This window comes from Anser brachyrhynchus (assembly GCF_964034855.1).
Source record: "Anser brachyrhynchus genome assembly, chromosome: 9".
NCBI lineage: Eukaryota > Metazoa > Chordata > Aves > Anseriformes > Anatidae > Anser > Anser brachyrhynchus.
The window spans coordinates 19,568,884-19,591,785 of NC_137703.1; the positions used below are offsets into that span (position 1 = coordinate 19,568,884).

General features: G+C 36.3%; 1 protein-coding gene across 2 annotated transcripts; it reads right to left on the minus strand.

Annotated features, from left to right (window-relative positions):
• Positions 1–1,394: 1,394 nt before the first annotated feature.
• On the minus strand, positions 1,395–12,205 carry RBP2 (retinol binding protein 2). 2 transcript variants are annotated; one of them, XM_080605244.1, is made up of 4 exons: positions 11,804–12,205; positions 7,902–8,080; positions 3,749–3,850; positions 1,395–2,052 (listed from the first exon to the last, which is right to left on the minus strand). In XM_080605244.1, the coding sequence occupies exons 1-4, from the start codon at positions 11,874–11,876 to the stop codon at positions 1,999–2,001; spliced, it is 408 nt and encodes a 135-aa protein (XP_080461370.1). In that variant the 5' UTR covers positions 11,877–12,205; the 3' UTR covers positions 1,395–1,998. The 2 variants fall into 2 exon arrangements, with proteins under 2 accessions (XP_080461370.1, XP_080461369.1); XM_080605243.1 differs by lacking the exon at positions 1,395–2,052 and having other exon boundaries at positions 2,455–3,850.
• Between the last annotated feature and the right edge of the window lie 10,697 nt (positions 12,206–22,902).

Consider the following 22,902-nt stretch of genomic DNA (forward strand, 5'->3'; position numbering starts at 1 on the left):
TGTACAGCTTAGAGACCAACCTAACATCGCAAATAAGATGCAATTGAGTGTAACTTTGGAAGTAACTATAATGCAATGTAATGAATATTTCCTCTGTCTCTAGTTCTGTGTACATTTCTAAAGAATGCTGTAGGTCTTGCATATCAGTATGTTCAGGAAGAAAATTTTGTTTTGGAGCATAAACCACCTTTAACATTTTCCCTCTCCCTGTTAAAAAGCCTAGAATTTTCGTTCTCTAAGTTTGTGAAAGAATAAGGTCAGATGCAGTTTTCTCCCTATTCAAAGTCTACTCAAGTGCCCAGTTGCCTACTTCATTTACTTCCCATCCATATCCACTAGACAGAACTTGTAAATGCCATAATGAATGAAGAATGCTCATTTTCCATCTTCAAACTCAGCATTTCTATGTTTATGACAATTCTTCATAATATATGAGAAATTTTCCTTTGTTTTGTGATTTGCATGAAGTTACGAAACCCTGCACTGTGCAGTCTTTCTCCTGGTTAGAACCAAATGTGAGTAATATCACTGATTACAACATGCGCATGTTTTTTTTTGGTGGTGATTACTTAGTTGTGGTAACATTTTGAATGCTTAACTAACTGCAGTCCTCCTAAGCCTAGTAACTAGTAGAGACTTAGAAGTAGGAATCAAGTCTATTTCTATCGGAAAGTCCAGGTTAAGGCTGAATGAGGAAAAAAAGAAAAAAAGAAAAAGAAGAAGGAATTTACTAACTCCAAGTGCAGCTTCTGCACTGTAAACTACCATTAGAGCAATGCTCAATGGAAGTGTACAACAAGTTTGATACCAGGTTGGTATCAAATTTATTTCAGGAGAAGCAAAGTCTAGTTCATAAAAATGTCTCTGCATACACATTTACACATATGCACATGGCCATGTAAGTATTAGTGAGGAATTAATCAGCTTTGGACTTTGCAAATGATAGATACAGTTGGAAAAAACAGATGAGCTTGGGGCATACGAACCCTTCTTCAGTTCTGTGTATCATGCATACACATTTTGTTGAATAATTTTAGTTTCCATCTACTGAAGTAGTTCTCACCATCCATGGTTAATTTAAACTTGCCTATAGCAAAGAGCATGAAGTCTTTTGAAAAACCCCAAATAAAACTGAAGAGAGTTGCATGGAAATGACTTTTCTTTTTAGTCTTTAAAAGCTAGCTACAAGGTAAAGACTGCAGTATGCTGGATACTCCTCATGCAGTCCATGTAAACTCTGCAGTCTTCCTCTGACAGCCATATGTACACCTTAGTATTAACTTCATGGAGCAACTCTTGAAAAGGGAGTGTGCTTCAAACAGCTGACTTCTTCACTGGGATTATTAGTAGGATCCCAGTTCTAACTGGAGGTCAGCACCGTGTCAATGATCTGTTAGGACCAGATCACATTTCACGTTGGCCATGAGACATTTATGAGGTCTAGCAGCCATAGATCTGGGCCAAATTAATATGAATAACCTTTATGTGGAAGGCTGTGTGTCTTGTTCAGTGCATCATCCTGTTGCCTGAAACTGTGGACTTAGAGATCCAGGACTAAATTAAATAAAAACAATCCAATGAATGTCCAATTTTACTCAATCATCCAAATATATTATGATATTACAACACTGTGGAGGGATATACCGTAGTTGAGATCATTGTGACTGTTAATTTTCAGCCTTGTTGCCAAAGGATGTTCCTCTGGAAAGAATCACAGGGATTGTAGAAAAGCATTATTTGAAAGACAATTAGTTTTATTTAACTCCAGACTGATAAACAAAGAAAAAAGAAAAAGAAAAAAAAAAAAAGAAAAATAATGTTTATAAGAGTTTGATGTTATTTCCATAAAAAGTGCTTCTCTCCTTAAACATGCACAAAAATGCATTCAAACAGCAATGTCAAAGAATTATTGCAAATCTGGTTTGTTTGCTTGTTTTTTAAACAAAACATAAGAGCACAATAGTGTGATGAAGATCTTTGTTCGTTTCCTGGTCAGTTTTATTTTTTCTTCTTAAATATCTGATGGCATACCTGGTCTTCACATGTCAATTCCTGCAGTATTAAAACAATTGGTAAGAATATAGTGTTACAAGTTGCGTACCCAGCAGCTCTCCCCAGAAATTACTACAACCGTGCCACTGCATTACAAAGATATGCTTATGAAAAAGAGAACACAAGGAAGAATAGTGAATTGTATGTGACCAATCAGGAGGCATGCACCACACATTGCAGTAATTAGATTTTGACATGTGAATTGAGCTCTACAAAGAATGAACTTGAAAAATGCATAAAAATTGCTCTTTAATGCAAGGCTTTTTCATGTTCAATTATTAAAACAACATACTGTAATAGTTTATATTTCACGTTACCTCATATTTCATGAGAAGTACTGAAACAGGGAAATTTAAACCAAACAAACAGAAAAAAGGAGGATACTTCAAAAGGATGGGGACATTTGCTTCAGAGATATGCCCAGCTGTATTTCAGTGGCCAGATCAATACAGGATTTTTGCCCAGTATTGCAGCTGATCTCTTGAAGTGTGGCACACGGTGCGCACACCTGCACATTGCAATGCACTCAGCTGGGTTAGTCTTCTGACTGTACCAGATACGACTCGAAGGTGAACTGAAGCTGGCCTTTTGACCAGAAGTGGCCCTGACCTGCCATGGAGTTTCTGAAGACTCTTGTGAGAATCTGCTTGGTCTCTCTGCTTCCCCCAGTCTTAGGCTGAATGCTGGAGCCAGCATGTAGCATCTTTGTTAGGTCAGCTTTTGAATATGTGAATATGTATTGAAATAGGTTTGAAAAAGTGCTCTGGACAGTTGACTTTCAGTTAGGTGACAGATGGTTTTTATAATTCATTGCCTCGACCTTTCAAGCATACAGACTTCAGGCAATGTGTCTAGCCATACCAACTACCTGCAGCGTAAACTTGTCAAGGCGTAGATATCTAGATGCATATAATGAGATAGAAATTAATACATGCTTTTCCATAATCTTTCTGCACCCACCTACTGCACCATCCAACATTGTCTTGCCCATTTCTTGATTGTTCTCCCAAGAAACTCTGGAATCATATTATTTATATTCTCTGTTATTTTGAAATCTTTCCATACTCCAGTGACTGCTCATTTCCTGCATGGCCCTTCTGGCCTCTCTGGGGCTCACTGTGTTTGTCTTTGGGCCCCAGTTTACCATCTCAGATGTCTGAATGTTTTATCTTTTTATTGTACTAACACAAGATAATTGCAATGTAGGTTGCTTGCAGGATCCTCTTGAGTATCCAGAGAGTGATTTCTGATCTGGATCACTGCATAGTTCCTGCATAGTACTTCTTTCATTCTTTCAGGACAAAAGTAACATTTTTCTTGCTATCTTTTACCTATACCTTTTTTTCTTTTCTTTTCATTTTCCTTTTTTTTTTTTCCTTTTTTTTCCTTTTTTGCCAGTGATTAAAGGAGAATGAGAAGACGTTAGAGGTGCAATGTAACAAGAAGGGTTAATAGCCAGAGGGCAGCGGACTGGAGCAAAAAAGGCACTGCAGGATTTTGTCTTAATTGGGAGCAGTTGGAAAGAAATTGAGCATTCCTGAGATGTAGCAGAGGGGGGATTTCCTTAGAGTTCAGAGATCAGAGCTGTCTAAATAAAGACCTTTCTAACTAGAATAAGTAACAAAACCTTTGAAATTGAACAACTGAACTTTGTTGCAGTCTGTTCTGCGCTATGTGTCTGTATATCAGCCCTTACCAGATGCAACTGGTCTCCTTCAATCCAGTGCTTCCAGCCTCGGTTTTTCTTTTCACCTTTCTGAACACATACCAGTTTGTCACCATCCCAGGTCACTAGTGTCTGCATGAATCAAGTAATTAGCTGAGATATGTTAACAAGAAACTTACAAATACATGAAAATAAGTTCATCCAATCAAACAATGAGAAGAAACAATTACAGTTTCTTCCCACCGTTCCCCATTTTCCTCCTAAGAAAACATAAATCAACCAGTCACCCAAAACCCTGAATGCTTTCAAGATGACATCACTGTTTCGATGTCAAGCTTTTACAGTATTTTGTAGTGAATTTCCATGTATTTCTTCACATACACTAAGGTAGCATTCATATCACCTAGTGAATTGCTGAGCTTTTTTTTTTTCTTTATGAAAGTGATTTTTTTTTCTTGCTGTTTAAAGTCACTAATAAAAAGATCATAAGGTTTCATGAGTGAAGATCTGCGGGTTTATACCAGATAGTGCTGCGCTAGCACTTCTTATAGCTCTGCATAAAATAACAAGAGGAAGTATATGTTAATATAATCTTGTACAATACATTTATTTACTTTATATCATCTTTCCTGCACTTTCACAAGAGGGCTTTAAACGGAGATATCATGAGCCAAAGAGAGAAAGAAACTTTTACAGAGGAATTTTAGTTGAGTCACTGGTGCATCGAAGGTGAAGGACAGGGGTCTGGATGTGAGCTCCAGGTGGAACAGTGATAGATGCAGGAGCGACTGTGTGACTTAACCTCCATTCTAACTGTGCATGTGGATGGCACAGCACCGCTCAGCTGTTGAACAAGCTCATATGTGGTCAGAAAGACATAACAGTATTAGTGCTCAGAGATGATAAATAAATAAAACAGGAGGTCAGTAGTTTCGGAGACTAGTCCCCTAGTCTCCACAAGAATCTGGAGAATGTGATTTGCCAAAGTGTACAGATTCATAAGATTGCTGCAACTTTGTGGGCAACATGAAGTTGAAGGATTTAGACCTACAGTGAAAAAAGTTTAAACTACTTCTTGCTCTGCGTTATAGAGGTCATACTTGAATTTCTCCCTTCAAAGAGGTCAACAGTAGCTTCCTCAAATATACTATCCCATACAAAGGCTTATTTGACCTAAAGGATCTTGTTAATGCTCGTGCTATCTATCAGAACAAATTCCAGCTATTGGGAAAATACTCACTGGAAGTTCTGGTATCCAAAAATTCTAGGAGCACTATGCGGTTAATTCATCTTTTGATTATTCCTTTATGGGGGTGTCTTATTTCCTTTATGGGGGATTATTTCCCCTATGGGGGAATCGTTCTGGAACATCTTTTGTAAGAAGAGAGGCTGAGAGATCTGGGAGTGTTCAGCCTTGAGAAGAGACAGCTCAGAGTGGAATCTCATCAACGTGTGTAAATACCTAATGGAAGAGAATGAAGATGAGGGAGCCAGACTCTTCTCAGTAGTTCTCACTGACAGGATAAGAGACAACGGACACAAATTAAAAGACATGAAATCCCATCTGAACACAAGAGATTGCTTTTTAACCATGCGGGTGGTCAAACATTGGCAGGGGTTGCACAGGGAGTTTCTGGAGTCTCCATCTGTAGAGGCAGTCAATTCCTGACTGGCCCCAGCACTGAGCTATGTGCCCCGGCTGACCCTGCTGGAGTGGATGGGTTGGACTACGTGACCTCAGGAAGTCCCTTCCATCCTTAACCATTCAGTGGTTCTGTGTGATTCAGAGTCTGTCACTAATAGGGTATTGGATACACTGATTCTTGTCCAGGAGCAGGAGGATCATATCTGCAATGAAAAGTTCTCTTTACAGGATGAATTCTCTACTTAGATATGCTACAGTAAATTCAGAGGAACTTCCTTTGAATTGCTCTAGATTTGAACCATTGTAAATTAGGGAGACATTTAACCATGTATCATAGGCAAATCCTCATCAGACCAGTTGCAGTCAGTGGACGTTCAGTTATTAAAAATCTCCAAGAGTATTGGGAGCTTAATTCATATTCTGGTTCAGTGCTGGTTGATTTATTTCGCTTATGAGGGAGCTTTCTATTAATAACAAGACAAAACTCATTCCATTTCAGTTAACTTCTTTCATACTTACAGTATTTTTAAGCTACACGGTCTTTAAATTATCTATGCCCTCTTTATATTTACATGTTGTCTAGCAGTTTTATTACCTTTATCTAACTTCAGTGTGTTTGAGGCATTGTTTTGTTAATAAAATGACCAGAAAATTATTTTAGAGCAGTCCAGAGATCAACGGCATGATGTGTTTCCTCTTTCCTCCTCCTCTTGTTAGGAAACAAATAATATAATTTGTTCAGAAAAGAATATTAGACAAAAGTGATTAAACCAGGTAGGGTAACAACTGTACAAGCTGTGCTTCCTTCCTTCCAAATAATTGGTAATGAAGAGGAAATCAGTAAGTCTGCAAGTGAAGTGATTTTGCCCAGACAGAGAGAAAATGGCTTTGACAGTGGCAAAGATTTAAGGATTTAAGGACTGGTGTAACTGATGATTCCTTAGATCCTTAGTAGTGCCTTCAACTGATCTAAAGAGTTGTGGGGGCAAAGGTTTAAAGCACAAACCCCATCACAGGAGTATGTCCCACCCAGTGCTCACTGGAGAAAGTGATAGGAAAAAAATAGACATAGGGATATTTGATACTGGAAAATGGGTCTTATTATTTGATGGCTTGCAGTGCTGTGACCGAGAAATAATTTGGAAGAAGTCATAGAAGTCATAGGAATTACACTGCACAAAACTGATTTAAGAATGAAAAGCGATCCACAGTGAATAAGCAATGCACTCTGTTAAATCTGTGCCGCTCCAGTGAAGGATTGTGTGAGTTCAAACATGAACATGTTATTTATGCTGCCGCTTTCCTGTGGCAATTGCCAAAGCAAGATGGGCCTTGTTGGCGGTGAGTTTTGATCTGAGCTACTGAGAGTTTGGCAACAAGGTCTGAAACTGTGTTTATTGGGAAGATAATAGTGGTAATGGTGCAGAAGACAGCCTGGAGAAGAACAGGAGAGCTGATTGCTGAGTGGAAGATGTGGTAATTGTCAGAAGAGTTGATAGGGGTAAATTCAGTGAATGATGGCCAAGACAGGCAGGTGGTGCAAGGAGATTTTCAAAACCCTGAAGGGGACAGTCAATGGAAATTTAAGATCTATCACCCTTTCTACCTTCAAAAATCTTGCTTAAGTATTTTAGGTGTGAGAACAGAAATTAAACAGAAGCATGGAGCTGAATTCAATAAGTGAATTTAACTGACAGTCATATCTGTTTTCCTTACTGACTTCCCTGACATGGACTGGTTTGAATGCCTCACAAGACTTACTAGCTGATTCTGCTGTAGCAGATGGGGATGTGCTAACACACAATAAGGTCCTTGATCCAAACATTCCTTGTCCACACAGCTCACTGAAAGGTGTCTGAAGGTATGCCCATAGTTTCCCACAGGAACTCTGAGCTTGGGTTACTCCTCCAATCCTTGAAAGATCAAAGCATGCATTGCAAGGCCTTCTTGCCTGTCACTGCCTGCAGGCCTGCATTTGCACCTGTACCAAGGGTAACTTGGCTCACGTTTTCTTCTTGTCCCTTTCCCAAACTAACCTAAATTTAATAGCTGAGTGCACCTGATTTTAAACAGTGTCCAACTGTTAAACTGTCCAACTGAGGTTGAGCAGGCTCAGACTACAAGTCCAATATGAACCTAGCCATTCAGAGCTGAAAATTTATATTGACACAGAGAGTATCCTAAAATCAAAATGATAAATTTAGAATTTCTTTAAGGAAGTTACATAGGTAATAATAAACTGCTTTTGTTACTTTCTAAATTAAGGCATATCATAGAAAAGCTGAAAAAATCCCCCATCAGAAAAATATTTTATTAATGATTGTCCTCATGTATCTGAGTATGCATCCTAATTTGTATTTATTATAAATGCTTGTAGCAGGAAAGAAAACTGTCTCAAAATGCAAATTATTTGTGCTTTATAAAAATCCACTAATGTCTGTAAAGTTCTGGCAATTAATTTTATCATTTATTCAGCTGTTTTTTGGAACTGCTGGTGCTGATTGTGGTGTAAAGATGAATCAGATGCTACATTTATACCTTAACCACTCGGTTATCGAGTCCTTTGGTATGTTCTTCAAACTCCACTCCCACAGTGTAGTTCAGTTCGTAGTTTCTGAGAGTACTGATTGTTTTTGTTTTAAAGTTGTCTCCATCTTGAATAATCTCCTTTGTTTGTTTCAGGTGTTTTGCAACCTTACGAGTTGCAAAATCAATATCTGCCAAAAAAACAGAAAAGAGAGTATCACACAAAATTCCAACATTTGTTACTAAAAATAAAAAAGTCACCAGTCATCGTTTACATTTACACATCATAAAAATGACACTTTACTTAATGATAAATTAATTTCTCAAATAACCTCTTTACCTGCAATATTTCACAGAGAAAAAGAACTTTTAAAAATAACAACTTGTGTTTGCAAGGCTTTCAACTTGAAAAGCTTCCACCAATTGTGCATTTTCTTATTAAGTGGGTATCTGTGGGAATATAATGAGCAGAGCTACAACATGCAACCAGCAGTTAATACGTGCTGGCTTCTTAAATTATCTGAATCTCCAGATTTTTTTGGAAGTGAAATAACAAGACCTACATTTCTTTTTTGGCCTCACTCATGCATGAAGCCGTGGGATGCCAGGAGTGCTATTATCATGCTGTGCCTGAGAGCCTTTCCCTCTTCCAAGCGTGCAGTATAAATCAAGTAGCTCTTAGGCATATGAAGATACTGATATGCGTCCTGCAGGGTTACAAATGTTGGCCACTCCCAACACGAGGTCCTCAGAATAATATTTCTTTTCAGAAAATAAGCATGTTAAAATGACTATATAATCAATGTGATTTTGCCATGTTACTCTTAAGTGGAACCTATAATATGTGGGAGTATACAAGAAGTTAATTAATTAATTAAAAAATTGCAGAAGTTTTACTAATGAATGAAAGAGAAACAATCCCATAACTGATATCTATTATAGTTAAAAAGCAGAGACAGAAATAAATTGTAGTTAGATGTTAAAGGAATAATGATTCAAAGTAAAAAATTGAAAAAGTATCAAACTACAGCATTTGGCAATTCATCTTTAATGTTCTGTCTGCATTTTATGCAGTGCTCATCTCCTTAACATCCTTATTTTGTTCATGATGAAGGCTAACGTCATAATGTAAACAACTGCTTGCAACTGAATACATTGAAAGTTATCGAAAGGAGAATATATATTACCATCATGACAGTTTGCCCCAGACAATCCACCTATTGCCAGCTGCATTGCCAGCTGCAATAAATATTTCTGAACAGCTGGCAATGAATCTTAATAAGGTGCTATATGCAAATTAAATAATCTCACATGTTTCTGCAAGAGATTGAAAAATGGTTGTGGCTTTTTAGCCATCCTTTAGTAGTTTTGCATATGAATTAATCATTGTCAACTCAGCAATGCCACATACTAATGGAGTCCTTTCTGTTTTGGTAGATTCATTATACTACTTGTGAAGTACTAATCGAGTTGAGTGAGAGCATTGGCTTGAGGAGAATTTTTTAACATGGGGAATAATGTTCTTGTTCAGTATTTATATTCAAGACTTCTTGGGTATATTTTATCTACTATGTTGGATTAAAAGTATCTCTAGGTCTGATTTATAACCAGGTAACATAAAATTTAGGTCTCTCTGAGGAAAAAAACTGTCTAGACTTCTAAAGAAATGCTATTTCTGACTAATATATTAGTCTTGTAGCTCCTGGAGAAAAATTGGGAGGTTTTATTAAAGCATGGTTTTCATAACTGCATGTTGAACAATACAAGCAATAAAGATGATATATTGTTCTATTATAGCAGATTAAAATACTTTGTAACATGTTTACGATAAAACCAAAGTTTCTGGCTTAAAGGGCAAAACTATTCTTTAATTGAAGTATAGAAATACATATTTATTAATTATAACGATGGATGAATTTAAAAAAAAATGCCTCAGAGTGCTTTGAACCTGAGGATTTTAATACTTAAATATCAACCACAGGCAAATTTGGGAGAAACACAGCAGAAGAATATCTTTTCACCTTTTCCAATTCATTTCCTTTCACCGATCACAAGTTAATGAAGAATGTAGTCTGCAAATAACCTATAGTCATATGGATCTTTATTTTTTATTTATTTTTTTCTTTTTTCTTTTTTCTTTTTTTAATTTTTTCCCCACTAATTTAGTGGCAGTTTGTCACTACTGTGATGTATAACTCATATATGCATGTATGCACAAAAAATCATGATGTACTAGTGCAAACAACTCCTTCATCCCAACCAGTTGCTGATGTTGTTATTGGGAAAGTAGTTTGAAAATGTCAGAAAGTTCAGTGAGTACGTCTCCATTAGAGTGTGCCCAGGGTAGGTAATGAATCAAAGTATTTCCCAGGAAGAATAAATCTATATTGCATTCCTTATTCTAACACATTATTTCTCCTTTATCTTAGGCTACTGAGTGGGTCAAGTGCTTTTATTCTTGTGAACTGTTACTTCTTTTTTTAAGCAGCCTTCTCAGTATCAGATGTCTGTAGTCCAGACTCCATTGTAGGCTGAATCCACCCATTTTTCTTCCCGTTTCCATTGGGAAATACAAGATCAGAAGGGGATAAAAAATACACTTTTTATTTAATTTAATAATTTATTTTATTTTATTTAATAACAACAAAGTGATAATTTATCCACTGACTGAAATGGTTTTAAGGATGCTGTTAAGATGCATATCTTTACAAGTAACTGTCAAATCCCAGCTCTCTCATATGACATCAATTAGTGTGTATCTTTCTCCTGAAATTCATGATATTATCTTAACTATTATTATTTATATATATATAGTTATATAGTTATATATATATATATATAAATATACCTCTAAGGTGTTTGTGTATAGTACTTACAGACTTTCCTGAAGTCATCAGGATTTTCTCTGTAAATATAAAAGCTAAAAACTCAGAATAGGGAAACCTGCCTTTCTTTCTTATATAAGCTGAAGCTTTGAGGAAATAATAAATACTTTCAGTAGCTGTTGGTAAATCATGAGAGTTTATTTTTATGAGTTTTCATGTATTTCTTCTCTGTCCGTCTAAACAGATAAATAAATTAAGACACGGACTCTTTGATGGGACTAAAACTAGTAAAAATTCAGCTAAAGCATCATTTTTTTCATCTCAGTCAAGCATTTTCTGGTATTTATCCCCAAGTCAATCACTAGTGTAGGCATTTAGGATTGTTGGATTTAGATATCATTACCTGATTACCTGGTGTATTAGACTGTTCTTCCTAACAAATACATTATCTTAACTTGTGGAAGATGGCTACACAGTATATTACTGATTTTGAACCACTGAATTGTTTTTATAATCTACATAAGTAGCTATTTTTGCATCTGAGCAAACAAGTTCTCTAGCTCTCCAGTAACTTGAATCAAAAACTTTTGGACAAAGCTCAAGGAAGCCACAAATCTGATCTTGACTTTGGATGAAAAGTACAATGTACTTTGACTTGAAAAATCTTTTTTATCATTATAACTCTTAGAGTGGCATCTGCTACTGTAAAAAGTCAGAGCAAGATGAAGATCAAATGCTCAACAGAAGATATATATCAATGACCATTAGATAGAAAACAATGAGACAACAGCTGGGAATGAGAAGTGCGTAGGCACAACTGGGCCCGTGAGGGCTGTCCACTGTAAGCATGAAAATAAAATATCTAAATACAGAGTGATATCTTTGGCTACAAATTTTCTCTGAAAATTACAGATCACTATAATTGCAAGTACATTTCAATTACTTCATTTTCAATGTGATTGACAGAAACCCTTATGCCACAAGGCACAATACAGAAATAAATTTTTTTCCATTAATTTTTAGAAAGATTTTACATATAACAAAAGCATTTTATCTATATATCTATATAGTTAATATTTTTTATTTTACCTAAAGCAACCATGTAGCCTTCAAAGTTTTCATTGGATTCCATTTCCCACGTCCCATTGTAATCAGCAGGCATGGTGGCAAGAGCTTAAAACCAACTTCAGATGAAAAGGTGAAGCTGGAAACAGGACCTGTTAGGAGAGCGTTTTATAAACCTTCTCATATCTTTTTTTTTTTTTTTTTTTTATGGTTTTCTAAATAATACAGTTTAAGGGTCAGAGTGATAACCCTAGAAAACTTCGCCTTCATTAACAAAGTTCAGTTGAACAGCTGGCAGACAAGGATCACTTCTGAAATACGTAGTAATACAGGATATGATTTTACAGTGACCTTTGTAAAGAACTACTAGCTATTGTGGGATACCTTCAAGATATATTGAACACAGTGGCAAATTGTACAGCACAGTTAAAGTTCCCAAGGTGAATTCTTTTTTTCAGTTCCTTCTAGGTGTGACATTTCCCTGTGAAGAACCAACCTTACAGAGCTGACAGACCCAGAACTCCCATTTAAAATTGGTGGAAGTCTTGAAAGTGTAAAAAATGCAAGATAGGACAGAAAAGGAAGTATTTCTGTTGAAAATATATTTGCTTTCCTTTGATTTTCAAATATTTATATACCAAGAGCTGTGCTTACACCAACTTTGATTTAACAAAATCATTGGCTACTCTGCAGCAAGTTTAGCAAATGTACAATAAATCAAAGTAAATCATAATTAGTCTCAATCCTACCCTATTAATTGCTTTTAATTACTCTGAAACATAGCAGTTTGTGTTAGGAAGGTATTTTTCATCCAGCAGCACTACATTATTGTGGGGAAAAGCACAGATGTAAGTTGTGCAAATAAGCACTTTCAGAATGTGTCTGAACAGAGACTTTGAACGTGCAGTAGAACTTTATAGGAGATTAAAGTAAGCACTAAAAGCAACTTAATATGAGCTAAGGCTTTAAATTCTTTGGCTTTAATTAATCAAGGTAACTTATAGACAGCTGTACAAATGGAACAATTGAAGTGATCAGGAGTCCAGTGCTCCCTGCTTTTTCTTCTCTCTTTCTTCTCTCTTTTTTATTTACTTATTTTTTAACAGGGATATTATTAAAACTTTTGCTAGAAAAATATAAAGATCTAGAACTCCAACCCAGAAATAAGGAAATTCAAAAGTTACTGTTCTTACAATGTCTTCTGTATGCTTTTACTTTGTTAAAATGTAATTCTCCACAGAAGGCACTTTAGGACTCCACAGAGGCTGAAAATTTGTACAGAGGTTAAAAAAGAAAAACTGTAAAAGTTAAGAGTTGCTGGGAGTTCAGTGCTTAAAATACCTTTGAGTGATACTTAAAGAGCTTGTTTAAGAGAGGGAGAAGTATCTTGATCCCTACTTACAGAAGATATTAAGAGGGCTTTCAATCAGACAGAGGGTTAGGAAACTGAAGTGATTGAAAGCTGAAGAATTCCTGCATGAATGCGCATAGGACGATATCTGCATTCGTAACCATATAGTTTGTCTACAGACCAGTTTGCCAATGGAAATTGGTAAACTAATCACTGTTTGAGATCAGTGCAGAAGGTTACTTTCTAAAACATATGCCTCATTTCAAGCTCAAGTTACTGGGCTGAACACATATGTATTTGCTTCCATTGTAAGAATTTTGAGATGAAACACTATGAATGATGCTATGCAGAAAGTCAAATTTGAAATGCTCTGTTCTTAAGCATTGTTCTACCATGATATTATGTAATATTTGTGCAATAGGCTTGACTTTACCTGTCTCTGTGTACTTTCTTTCTTAGTCTACACATTACATCAATATGCATAAATACAGTCCCATTATTTATGCATTTTATGTAGATAGTGAAAGATTCTTTTAAAACAAGGAAAAGAAAATGTTATTACTCCCAAGTCAGCCACTCACAAACACTCAAAATCAGCTGTATAAGCAACATCACTTCAGTTGCCTTGTGCACACGCATAATAATCTCTAAGAGCGTTATCACACTGTTTTTCCAACTGGAAGTTATTCCCTCCTTCAGTGCACTACAGGGATGATCAATTTATAAGCAGCTACTCAGTATATCTCCAAATGCCTAGCGGTGGATGTATAAGAAGGAATGAATCAAACTGAATGTGTACATTCACCTTCTAAAATCAGAGCATATGCTAGAAGCTCACGGTGACAGTTTTTATATGCTTATTGATTTTAGCTCTGAGGTAGTTTGCTTTCTGTATAACAGTCATTTTGATAAGATGCGGAAGTGACTGAAACTGTATCATGTGATGTGATTATCAATAATTAACATATATTATGAGCTACTAAAGAAATAGATGGTTCCATTACTGTAGATATGCAAAGCTAGCCCCATTCAGAGAACACAAATTATGAGATAAGATCATCCTGTACATATAAGGCCTTAATTAATTAATAGCATATACATATAATTGTACAGGTTTTCACAATTCTGCTTTGTTTGTGTCCATCCCTTACTATTTTATTTTTAAATAACTTTTTTTTTCTATGTGTGTATTTTGTAAACTCCCTGTTAGGACCTCTCTAAGCACAGGTTTATTCAACGGAATGGAAATAGCTCTTGTGAGCCTTTCAGGTAAATAAGCAACTGGCTTACAGACACTAAATTTAACCAATCAAGGAAACATCTAAGTTGGGAATTAATAAAACATGAATTATTGACTTGACAGAGTTCTGTGATGCTTCATGAGCTTTTAAAGAGCATTGTGTTAAGATCCACAAAGAGAATTTTTAGTTTACGAATCAATATCTTGATAGGCAATAAAACTTCTACCACATTTAAATGCCTGCCTAAATCATACGGAGCTAATAGACAGTGCAGATGTTGTTAACACAAATTTATAAAAGCCCCGTGTGGATAATTTTAAGTCTGCAGATCACTGACCCACTGTATTGACAGTGTTCTTTTGCGACTGTGCCTTGCCAGTTATACTGGCCTGCCTCTCGTTGCATTTTAGCTTTAAAATTCTGACATATTATCAACTTCAAATCTTAAGAATTATTCTATTTGCTCTGTGTTTATTGTTTATGCAGCACATACATAGAGAAAAACTCACAAATAGCAAAACAACATTTCATTCCTATGTCATGAGTATGCATTTACGGAAATGAAGAAAAAGTGTCTTCTTTTCCTTGTCATGATAATCATGTTGTCAGCACCCATTCCTGGCAAGATCACCAGTAAACTCAGTTGGCATGCCATGTATGGCATGTACAGAATCTTGGGAAAGGGAGGAATTAGGTGTATTTTTTCATGTTTTCCCATATGTATGTGAAAAACAAAGGCTCTGGGCTCACAGCTTGTGTGTCAGGTTTCAACCAGGGAAAAGTTTTATGGCCAAATAATAAGACCTTGGAAATAAAACAATGTAATGAAAAGACAGAAGACTGTACATTGTTAAAGCCTGAGTAACTTTGACAGTCTTTAGTTGTGTGTGAAGAAATGAAGATGGCTTTTCTTGCCTTTGTCCTACAAATCAATATTGATTAGCGGCAGTTTGAAAAAGAACATCTCATAAAAAAGCCTGAACTGACAGGACTGAGATGTGAGGCCCAAGCCTTGTTTCTGTGGAATGAGTCAGCAGTCATGAAAGACACTTCAAACACTTGCCTCCAGTTCCTCTCATGGTATCCAGTTCCTGCCCGGATGAAAAATCCTATAAGGGTGTCTGAAAGTGTTCAGCCCTCTTGCTAGCTGAAAGAGCTTGTGGTGCACTGTCCTTGAGAAAGCTTATGCAGCAAGACACTTTTAAGAGAACTGTGGAAGGAACAGAGGCTACTGGTAAAACAGATTTTTTTTCTGTCAACTTCTGGGCATGTCGTTTCGAAGAGACAGTAGTATGTTTTCCACTTTGTCCTTACTCACTTTCATTTTCCTTTAAAACTATCTAATATGTATATGTATCACAGGAGAAAGAATGCCTCATACTCCACTGATCAGGCCCCACGCTCCACATGCTTACCAGCAGGGACTTTTGCCTATGGTTATTTGGTTGCTCTTTAGCACGTAGAAATATGGCAAGCTGCTAAAGTTGTTCTCAGCAATTGAATTCCCCTGAAAGATTCAGACAGAAGGAGCATGGTCATAGACACCTATTATTATTTTAAACTTGTTAACACATGTGGACTCATGTTTATTTTCATTTTTATGAAAATTAATTGCTTGAAATGTATTCAGTGATGGCTGCTACTGCAAAAACTGTCAGAGGTGCTATCTCACCAGGCTTGGGGCTCTCTTTAGCACAAACACGAGTGGTCACATTATGACAACTAAAAGTAACTTGGAGGGAGGCAATCCACTTCTTGTCAGTATGCAAAATGCCTAGCAGGCCTTGGGGATTCAGCTGGATTACGACAGGCATGAGCTATGGGGCAGAAAATTTACTAAGAAATGGCAGGAGCAGTTGGAGAGAGAAGTACAGCAGAAGAGGACCAAATTAAAGGCATCATATGCAAAATGAGCTCAGCAAACAGCAACGGGTTGCCCAGTTATTAATGGTTGCTGTCGCCCAATATCAAAGGGCACTAAACTACCTTGGATAATCCTAGCTCACAAGCTTTCTTGCCAGGTTTGATACAACCAGGTATAATCAAGCGTGCCTCACCTTCTCAGGCTTAATTAGAGTCTTGGTTTCTACTTCTAAGTTTGCTTGTCTGTTCAGGTGTGGACCCTACAGAGAAGATTAGGAAGTTTGACCAGTTGCACATATGATTGTTGACTAAACACTTATTATTTAATGTAAATTCTTAGCTGATCATGCCAAAGCAGAAATCTGAAGCAACAAAAGGGTTGTTGACACCAAAAAAAAGGTAGGAGGAACAGCATTCGCATCTCAGTAGAGGAACATGTCTGACATCTGTTGACAAAACAATAATGACTGGTTGCAAATGCTCTGGTAGGGTGAGGACATGCACATAGCTTGAAATTATGACATTTTGGTATGTTTCATCAGTGTCTAGATTCATTTTAAACAAAGAAACACAGAAATCTGTTTCTAATCAATCTTCTAGAAATAAAATAATAGGCTTTCTGACATTGGATATTTTTTTCTGTTTTTTGATCAATGATTGTCTTCATTCAGTCTCTTCTCTTCTACTTCATCTGATCTTGTTTGTTTAAAATACAGGTATTATGCTCTTTATTAATTAGAAGCCTTCCTTCTCTCTTACTGAGGGCTTTGGCTCAGTATTAGAGACTTCATAATGTACTCGTGAACTTGTCACTAAGTTTTATTTTAGGAAGAAATCATCTAGTGGATGCTACTGGATTGAAAACTTACTTTAATAGAAGTGATTTGTATTTTGAAAAAGTATATTGAAGATACATAATAGCTAATTATAAAACTGACCTTGATTTTTAAAATAAATTGACAACACTGAATTTATTATTTACTTAATTCTGCTTGGGAGTTTTTCTGTGCTGTCTACCCATAGATTTCAAGGAAGCGGGTAAAAATTTAACTTCTGAAAAATTGGAAAAACTTAGGTTTTGTCAAGGTCATGAAATAAACCACTAGTTAGAGCAAGTTGTAGAGTACAATCCTTTATTTTATCCATTAAAGCATACTTCTTTCTGGGCTGACTATAATGTTGATTGAAAACCTGAGCCCAGTTTAAGTGCTTTGTCATTGACATTAAGGCTGCTTAAATCTTCTCTCCAAAGATTTCTTCAAGATCTGAATTCCATGCATGAGCTATGCATTAATATCTGTAACTGTAATCTATAACTTAATTGTATTTATTCCATGGCAAAGTTTTGTAATTGCAACTGCCACTTCTTATCATCATCAGAAAAAGGTTGTATTACTCAGACATTGAACTGGAATACTGATTGATAGTTTTTGAATTAAAGAAATCTATAGAAAGCAGTGTGTTTTATTTTTCTTTGATGCTTCTATGACAAGCATAATTTAGCTAAGAAAATGTGCATCTCCTTTATCACGTTCATTTTAATGCAGGGTCTCATCCATTAGAATAACATTTTAAAGAATCCATTTTACCAAACAGAAATAGTTCTTTTGCCTCATCTGGAGAACACTTTAAAAGCGTACTTTCAAATACCTTAGACATCAAGTTCTCACGGATCTCCTAAGTGGTATAATTTGATGATGGAAAGATTTGTAGTATGTAATCCCATTTTGCTTAAAGTTCTAGAATCTAGATGAACAGATAAAGCCATATCATCTGCTGTAATTAATATACAATTTAGAATTCACTGTAGCCATTTAAAAAAAGATTAAAACCATTCTTGTCATAATCATCAGGACATAAAAGCACTGTCCCAGAAAGACTGTAAATTAGGCCCAGGTATATTGATAAAAATACACAATAAAATTCTTCCAGTTTGTTTTCTTTCATTGTGGTGCTACCAGAATAGGGCATTTACAGAACTGTTATACTAGTCCTAAAAAAAAAATTACTAGGTAGCTGAGTGTACCTGTTTCCTAAATGTTTTCTGAAAGATCATTGCCATAAATCAGTTTTAAAACTTCAGCTAGAAAAAAAATATTCTAGCCCAGTAACCCTGAAGGCAAATTCTCTTCTAGGGAACTCAATGTTTTGATCCTGTGTTGTTGCATCTCTTTGAGAACTTTGGCATGATTTTATTTTTCCTGTTGATTAAGGGATATTCTGTGTTGTAAAGCTCTTTTTTTTTTTTTTTTTTTTCTTTTTTTCACAGTGCTGTGTAGTTACTCTTTTCTGCCTGCATCTCTAGCTCCACAGTAGCACTCTTGCTGTGGTGCCAAAGGCTCTGGCTTCATTCTAACATACCCTGCTCAAGAAATGAAACCAGTGTTTAATTCCCTGATGAATCCTGGAATTTATTTGAAGATAATCCCCTGTAGTAGCAGAGGTGTTTAGATGTCTGCCTGTCCTTGTGATGACTTTCCATCTATATGTTTGCAGATATTTAATAGAAATAGCATTTAAGATGGAAATTTATAGTCATATGCAAAAAAAAATGTAATTTGAAAAATCCAAATATTGTCTGATGTAATTAAATGAATCCATATATTCCTTGATACTAAAATGCAACTTGACACTGCAAATGGATATGTAAGCATGTGTATAAGCAACTAAAGATCATTGACGGTAAGCCACAGAATATAACTCAGGATACATTGCTGAAGTTAAGATTTGTACCAGACATCCGATGTGACAGCGCTGTAATAGCAGTGATGCCATGTAGTTCCAGGAACTGGGTGCATATACGTGTACAAGCATGTGAAGCAGGGGTAAGGTTCATTTGTATCTAACTAGTTATTGACATTGCCACTGGATGTCTACATTGAAACAGGGAATTAATAAATATGGAGGTTTCAGATTTTAAGTGAAAACTACCAAGTACATTTCATGTACAATATAATACAAATGAAAATAAACTTTCTTAAAATGTGTATTTTAGAAGAAATTTTATAGAAAGAAAGAAAGAAAGAAAAAGAAAGGAGGAAGGAAGGAAGGAAGGAAGGAAGGAAGGAAGGAAGGAAGGAAGGAAGGAAGGAAGGAAGGAAGGAAGGAAGGAAGGAAGGAAGGAAAGAGAGAAAGCAAAAGAAAGAAAGAAAGAAAGAAAGAAAGAAAAAGAAAGAAAGAAAAAGAGAGTCCTTATTGATGGACATAACAGTTTATTTTTATCTGACATTCATTATACAATAAGTACAACAGCTTGCCTAGAATGTTGCCAAAAAGATAGATTTAGGAAGATGAGTGAAAAAGACAGAATAACCATATCTCCCTCTTTAAAGAAGAGGAAAACTTTAAAGAGGTTAAACCTTTTTTAACCTCTTCCCAGTCTTTAAAGATTTGATCCGCTTGCCCCTTTCAGACTGTATTTGTAGCTATCGTTATTAGTTGTTTGGCTTCACTCTTGTTCTATACCTAATGGGAATTTCCAGATGAACTGAGATTTGATCAAAGAAGTGCCACTACGGGAACAAGTATGTCTTTTTTTACGATCATAGATGCAGAATGTGTGAAAGTGGAGTAAGTGAAGTGTCAAGTTTTGGCCGCTGTGACGGCAACACAGAAATAAAAGAGCGTGAGCTGAGAAGTATTTCCTCAGGACTGTTACACTCCTTCTGAGGAGTCTCTCTTCACAGCTATGAGAGAACAAAGTCCTTTGTTAAAATTAAATGTGTTACTTGTAAAAATGTATATCTGGTTAGGTTTTTGTAACTTGCTAAGTGTACATAAAGGACTTTGTGGTAAGCTATATATCTGTCAAAAGATGTTTATAATTGCTTTTGTTGCTAGCAAAAGACAACCCTGCCAAGGAAAGGAGTGTATTGGTTGTCAGGGGATTTTGCTCCATCAGTTCCCAATCAAAGGGTGAACATTGTGGGGGACAGGGCTGCTGCGTGAATTAACTCTGCTATCTTAACTCTGCTACTACATTGCAAATAATTAAGGGGGGCATTTAAAGGTAGAAAACCAAATGCCTGTTATAACAATATTCAGCTTGAAAGGAGGAAAAAAATCCCCTTTCCTCCTTGTTACTAATTATATAACTTCATCTTCAGCCAGCAGTGCCAAGGATTCAAATAGCACTGTGCTGTAACGGAGATGGTGGCAAAGTACAAAGTGGTTGGAAGGCCCCACTAATGGGCAGTTGTAAATTGCTTTATGCCTACCATTCTACTGGAATATGCTCATTGCCTTTGAAAGCTGATTTGCTATCTCTTTTCAACAACATATCCTTCACTCATGTGAGTAAAGGTTATATTACTGCGTGGCACTCAGAGATATCTGCAGTTTCAAAGAAAACATACCATTGTTACAACCTTTTATATGGTGTCAGTTAAACAAACACTCACTAAATGGAGTCTGTAATAGGATGCTTTGAAAGTTCAGATTTAACAAAAGCTGTCCAAAACTGTTCTTCTTCCCACCATTGATACATTTTTCATTACTGTCTGACCATGCAGGCTGCTGAGCAATCTACCTTTTGTCTAGCTAACACATCTACGTAACTTTTTTTCTTTCGATCAGTAGGTAGCATTGTGTTTTATATCAAGGTAGAGAGCTCAGTACCTTGCAGAATCCCATTCAAGCGCATTTGTGATGTGGACAGTACATTGAATTTAGGTATCTAATTACAACAAGTGAAAGCATTTGCATTAAACATGAACATGCAGATATCTACTTTTGACAACCTCAGCGCAATTATAGGTAGTTTTGATGCCCTTTCAAGGAAAAAAAGAATGGAAAAAAAAAAAAAAAGTTATTATTTCAGCAAGTACTTTCACTGCAAAGAGATAAAATATCAGCAAATAAGTCCTGAAATGGCCCATGGCTACAGTGTTACATGGTTGAATCTTCTAAAAAGAGAGCACTTCTACCAGAAAGGAAAGGAATATGAAGGAACCTTGCTAAAGGCTGCTTCTAAGTAACAGCTGTCTCATGTTATAATCCCTCCTTGTTAGGCACATAATTCAGTGTCTTGAGCCTTTATCCTTCAGAGGAGAACTGTAGAGAACCTTTGGTCAGCTCTGTCACTGAAAGCTATTCTAAAGAATGATAAAATTTTATTTTGCTATTAATTATTTTGTTGTGGTGGGGCTTTTTTCTTCATTATGAAGTGGGGGACTTGTTCCAGTTCAGGACATACTTTTCATTTGCCTCCACAAAGATTTAGGCATTCCTCCTTCAAGTCTTTCATGTCTGGTGAGAGAATGCCTAACCCTAACAACTGTTTTTTGTTGGTTTGTTTGTTTTTGTTTTTTAACTGAAAACCATTCACTTACTTTGGGGGAATAAGTGTATGAAAAGGCAGTTAGCTGCTGTTCCTGAAGTTACACAAACAGGCGTGGGAAGTGCTGCATGACACTGGGCCAGATATTCAAAGCATTTTTGTGGCTGAAGAGGGAACAAGGTTGTCCTAAAAAGGCCACATGATTTTCAAACAAATAGGTATTTATTGCCTGTTAACCTCAACTAATAGTTAAGCACCTGGCGGGGTTTTTGAGTGACCTTCAGCAGGTTAAGCATATTTGTCTTTCTTTAGTCACCAAAATACAGTTGGAAATACAGTAAAAAATATCTACCACCATGTTGGGAGCTGGAAACAGAAATGGAATGTTGTGTAATGAGATGCTTCTGATGTTTATGAGGCAAACTTGCTGTGTGAGAAAAATACATGATAACGGATCATACTTGTGTTGCAGAAAAACTTTCTGTGAAATAATCCTGTATGTGTGTTTTTGGGAGACATTTCCCTTGCTTTGCTTTGCCCAAAAGTTGACAAGGATAACTTTTTTTTTTTTTTTTGATGGTTATTCAAGAACTGGAACCACACAGTTTGGAGACTATTTTCCTAGAGAACTCTGCTGTTCTTCTTATTTTCTGTTTTGATTGATAGGGAATGAGTCATGTGTTTTTGCATCATTTAGGACAGTGTGAAATCTAGTTTACAGATCTTGTTTGTCTAGCTCCTGTCGGCCCCCGTGTCTGAGATTGGTTGAAGCCGCTCTTCGCAGAGTTGGTATGATGTGCTACTGCTGCAGTGTTGTGAAAGTGTGTTTTGTGCTTTCTGCTATTTCTTAGGTATAATAGGTCTAAAACTTATCAGTTAATCTTGCAGAATTCTTTCAGAATAATCTGTGAGTAGCTTTTAGAAGCTGAGGAAGTCTCTGTGTTTATATCTAAAATAATGGAACATATGTGTTGGAACAGAGGACTAGTGATGACTAGCTTTCTAGCTAGTGGTATTTTACACCACAGCTGTCCCTTAAGGATTGTCCTGAGTAATTAAGTGTCTCTAATGAACATGGGTATCATCAATACAGTGGAGAGGACTGAATACATTGCAGTGAGTTACGTAGTTGTGCCTGAATATGGGTGTCTCCAGGAGCTGCTTGGTAGTGTTTGAATACTAGCTGTGTTACTGTAACATATATATAAAGGTGCTTTTCTTCCCTTTTCCTCTCCAAAAATAAACTTGGAAATGTCAGCATCAAGAATGGCAGTGTCTTTCTTGACAGGATGAGTGGAAGATCACAGTCACTTCACAGAAGTATTACTGAAATGTGTTAACTTCTGCTTGCCCTTAACATGCCCAGCTGGAGAGAAGCGTTGGAAGTTGT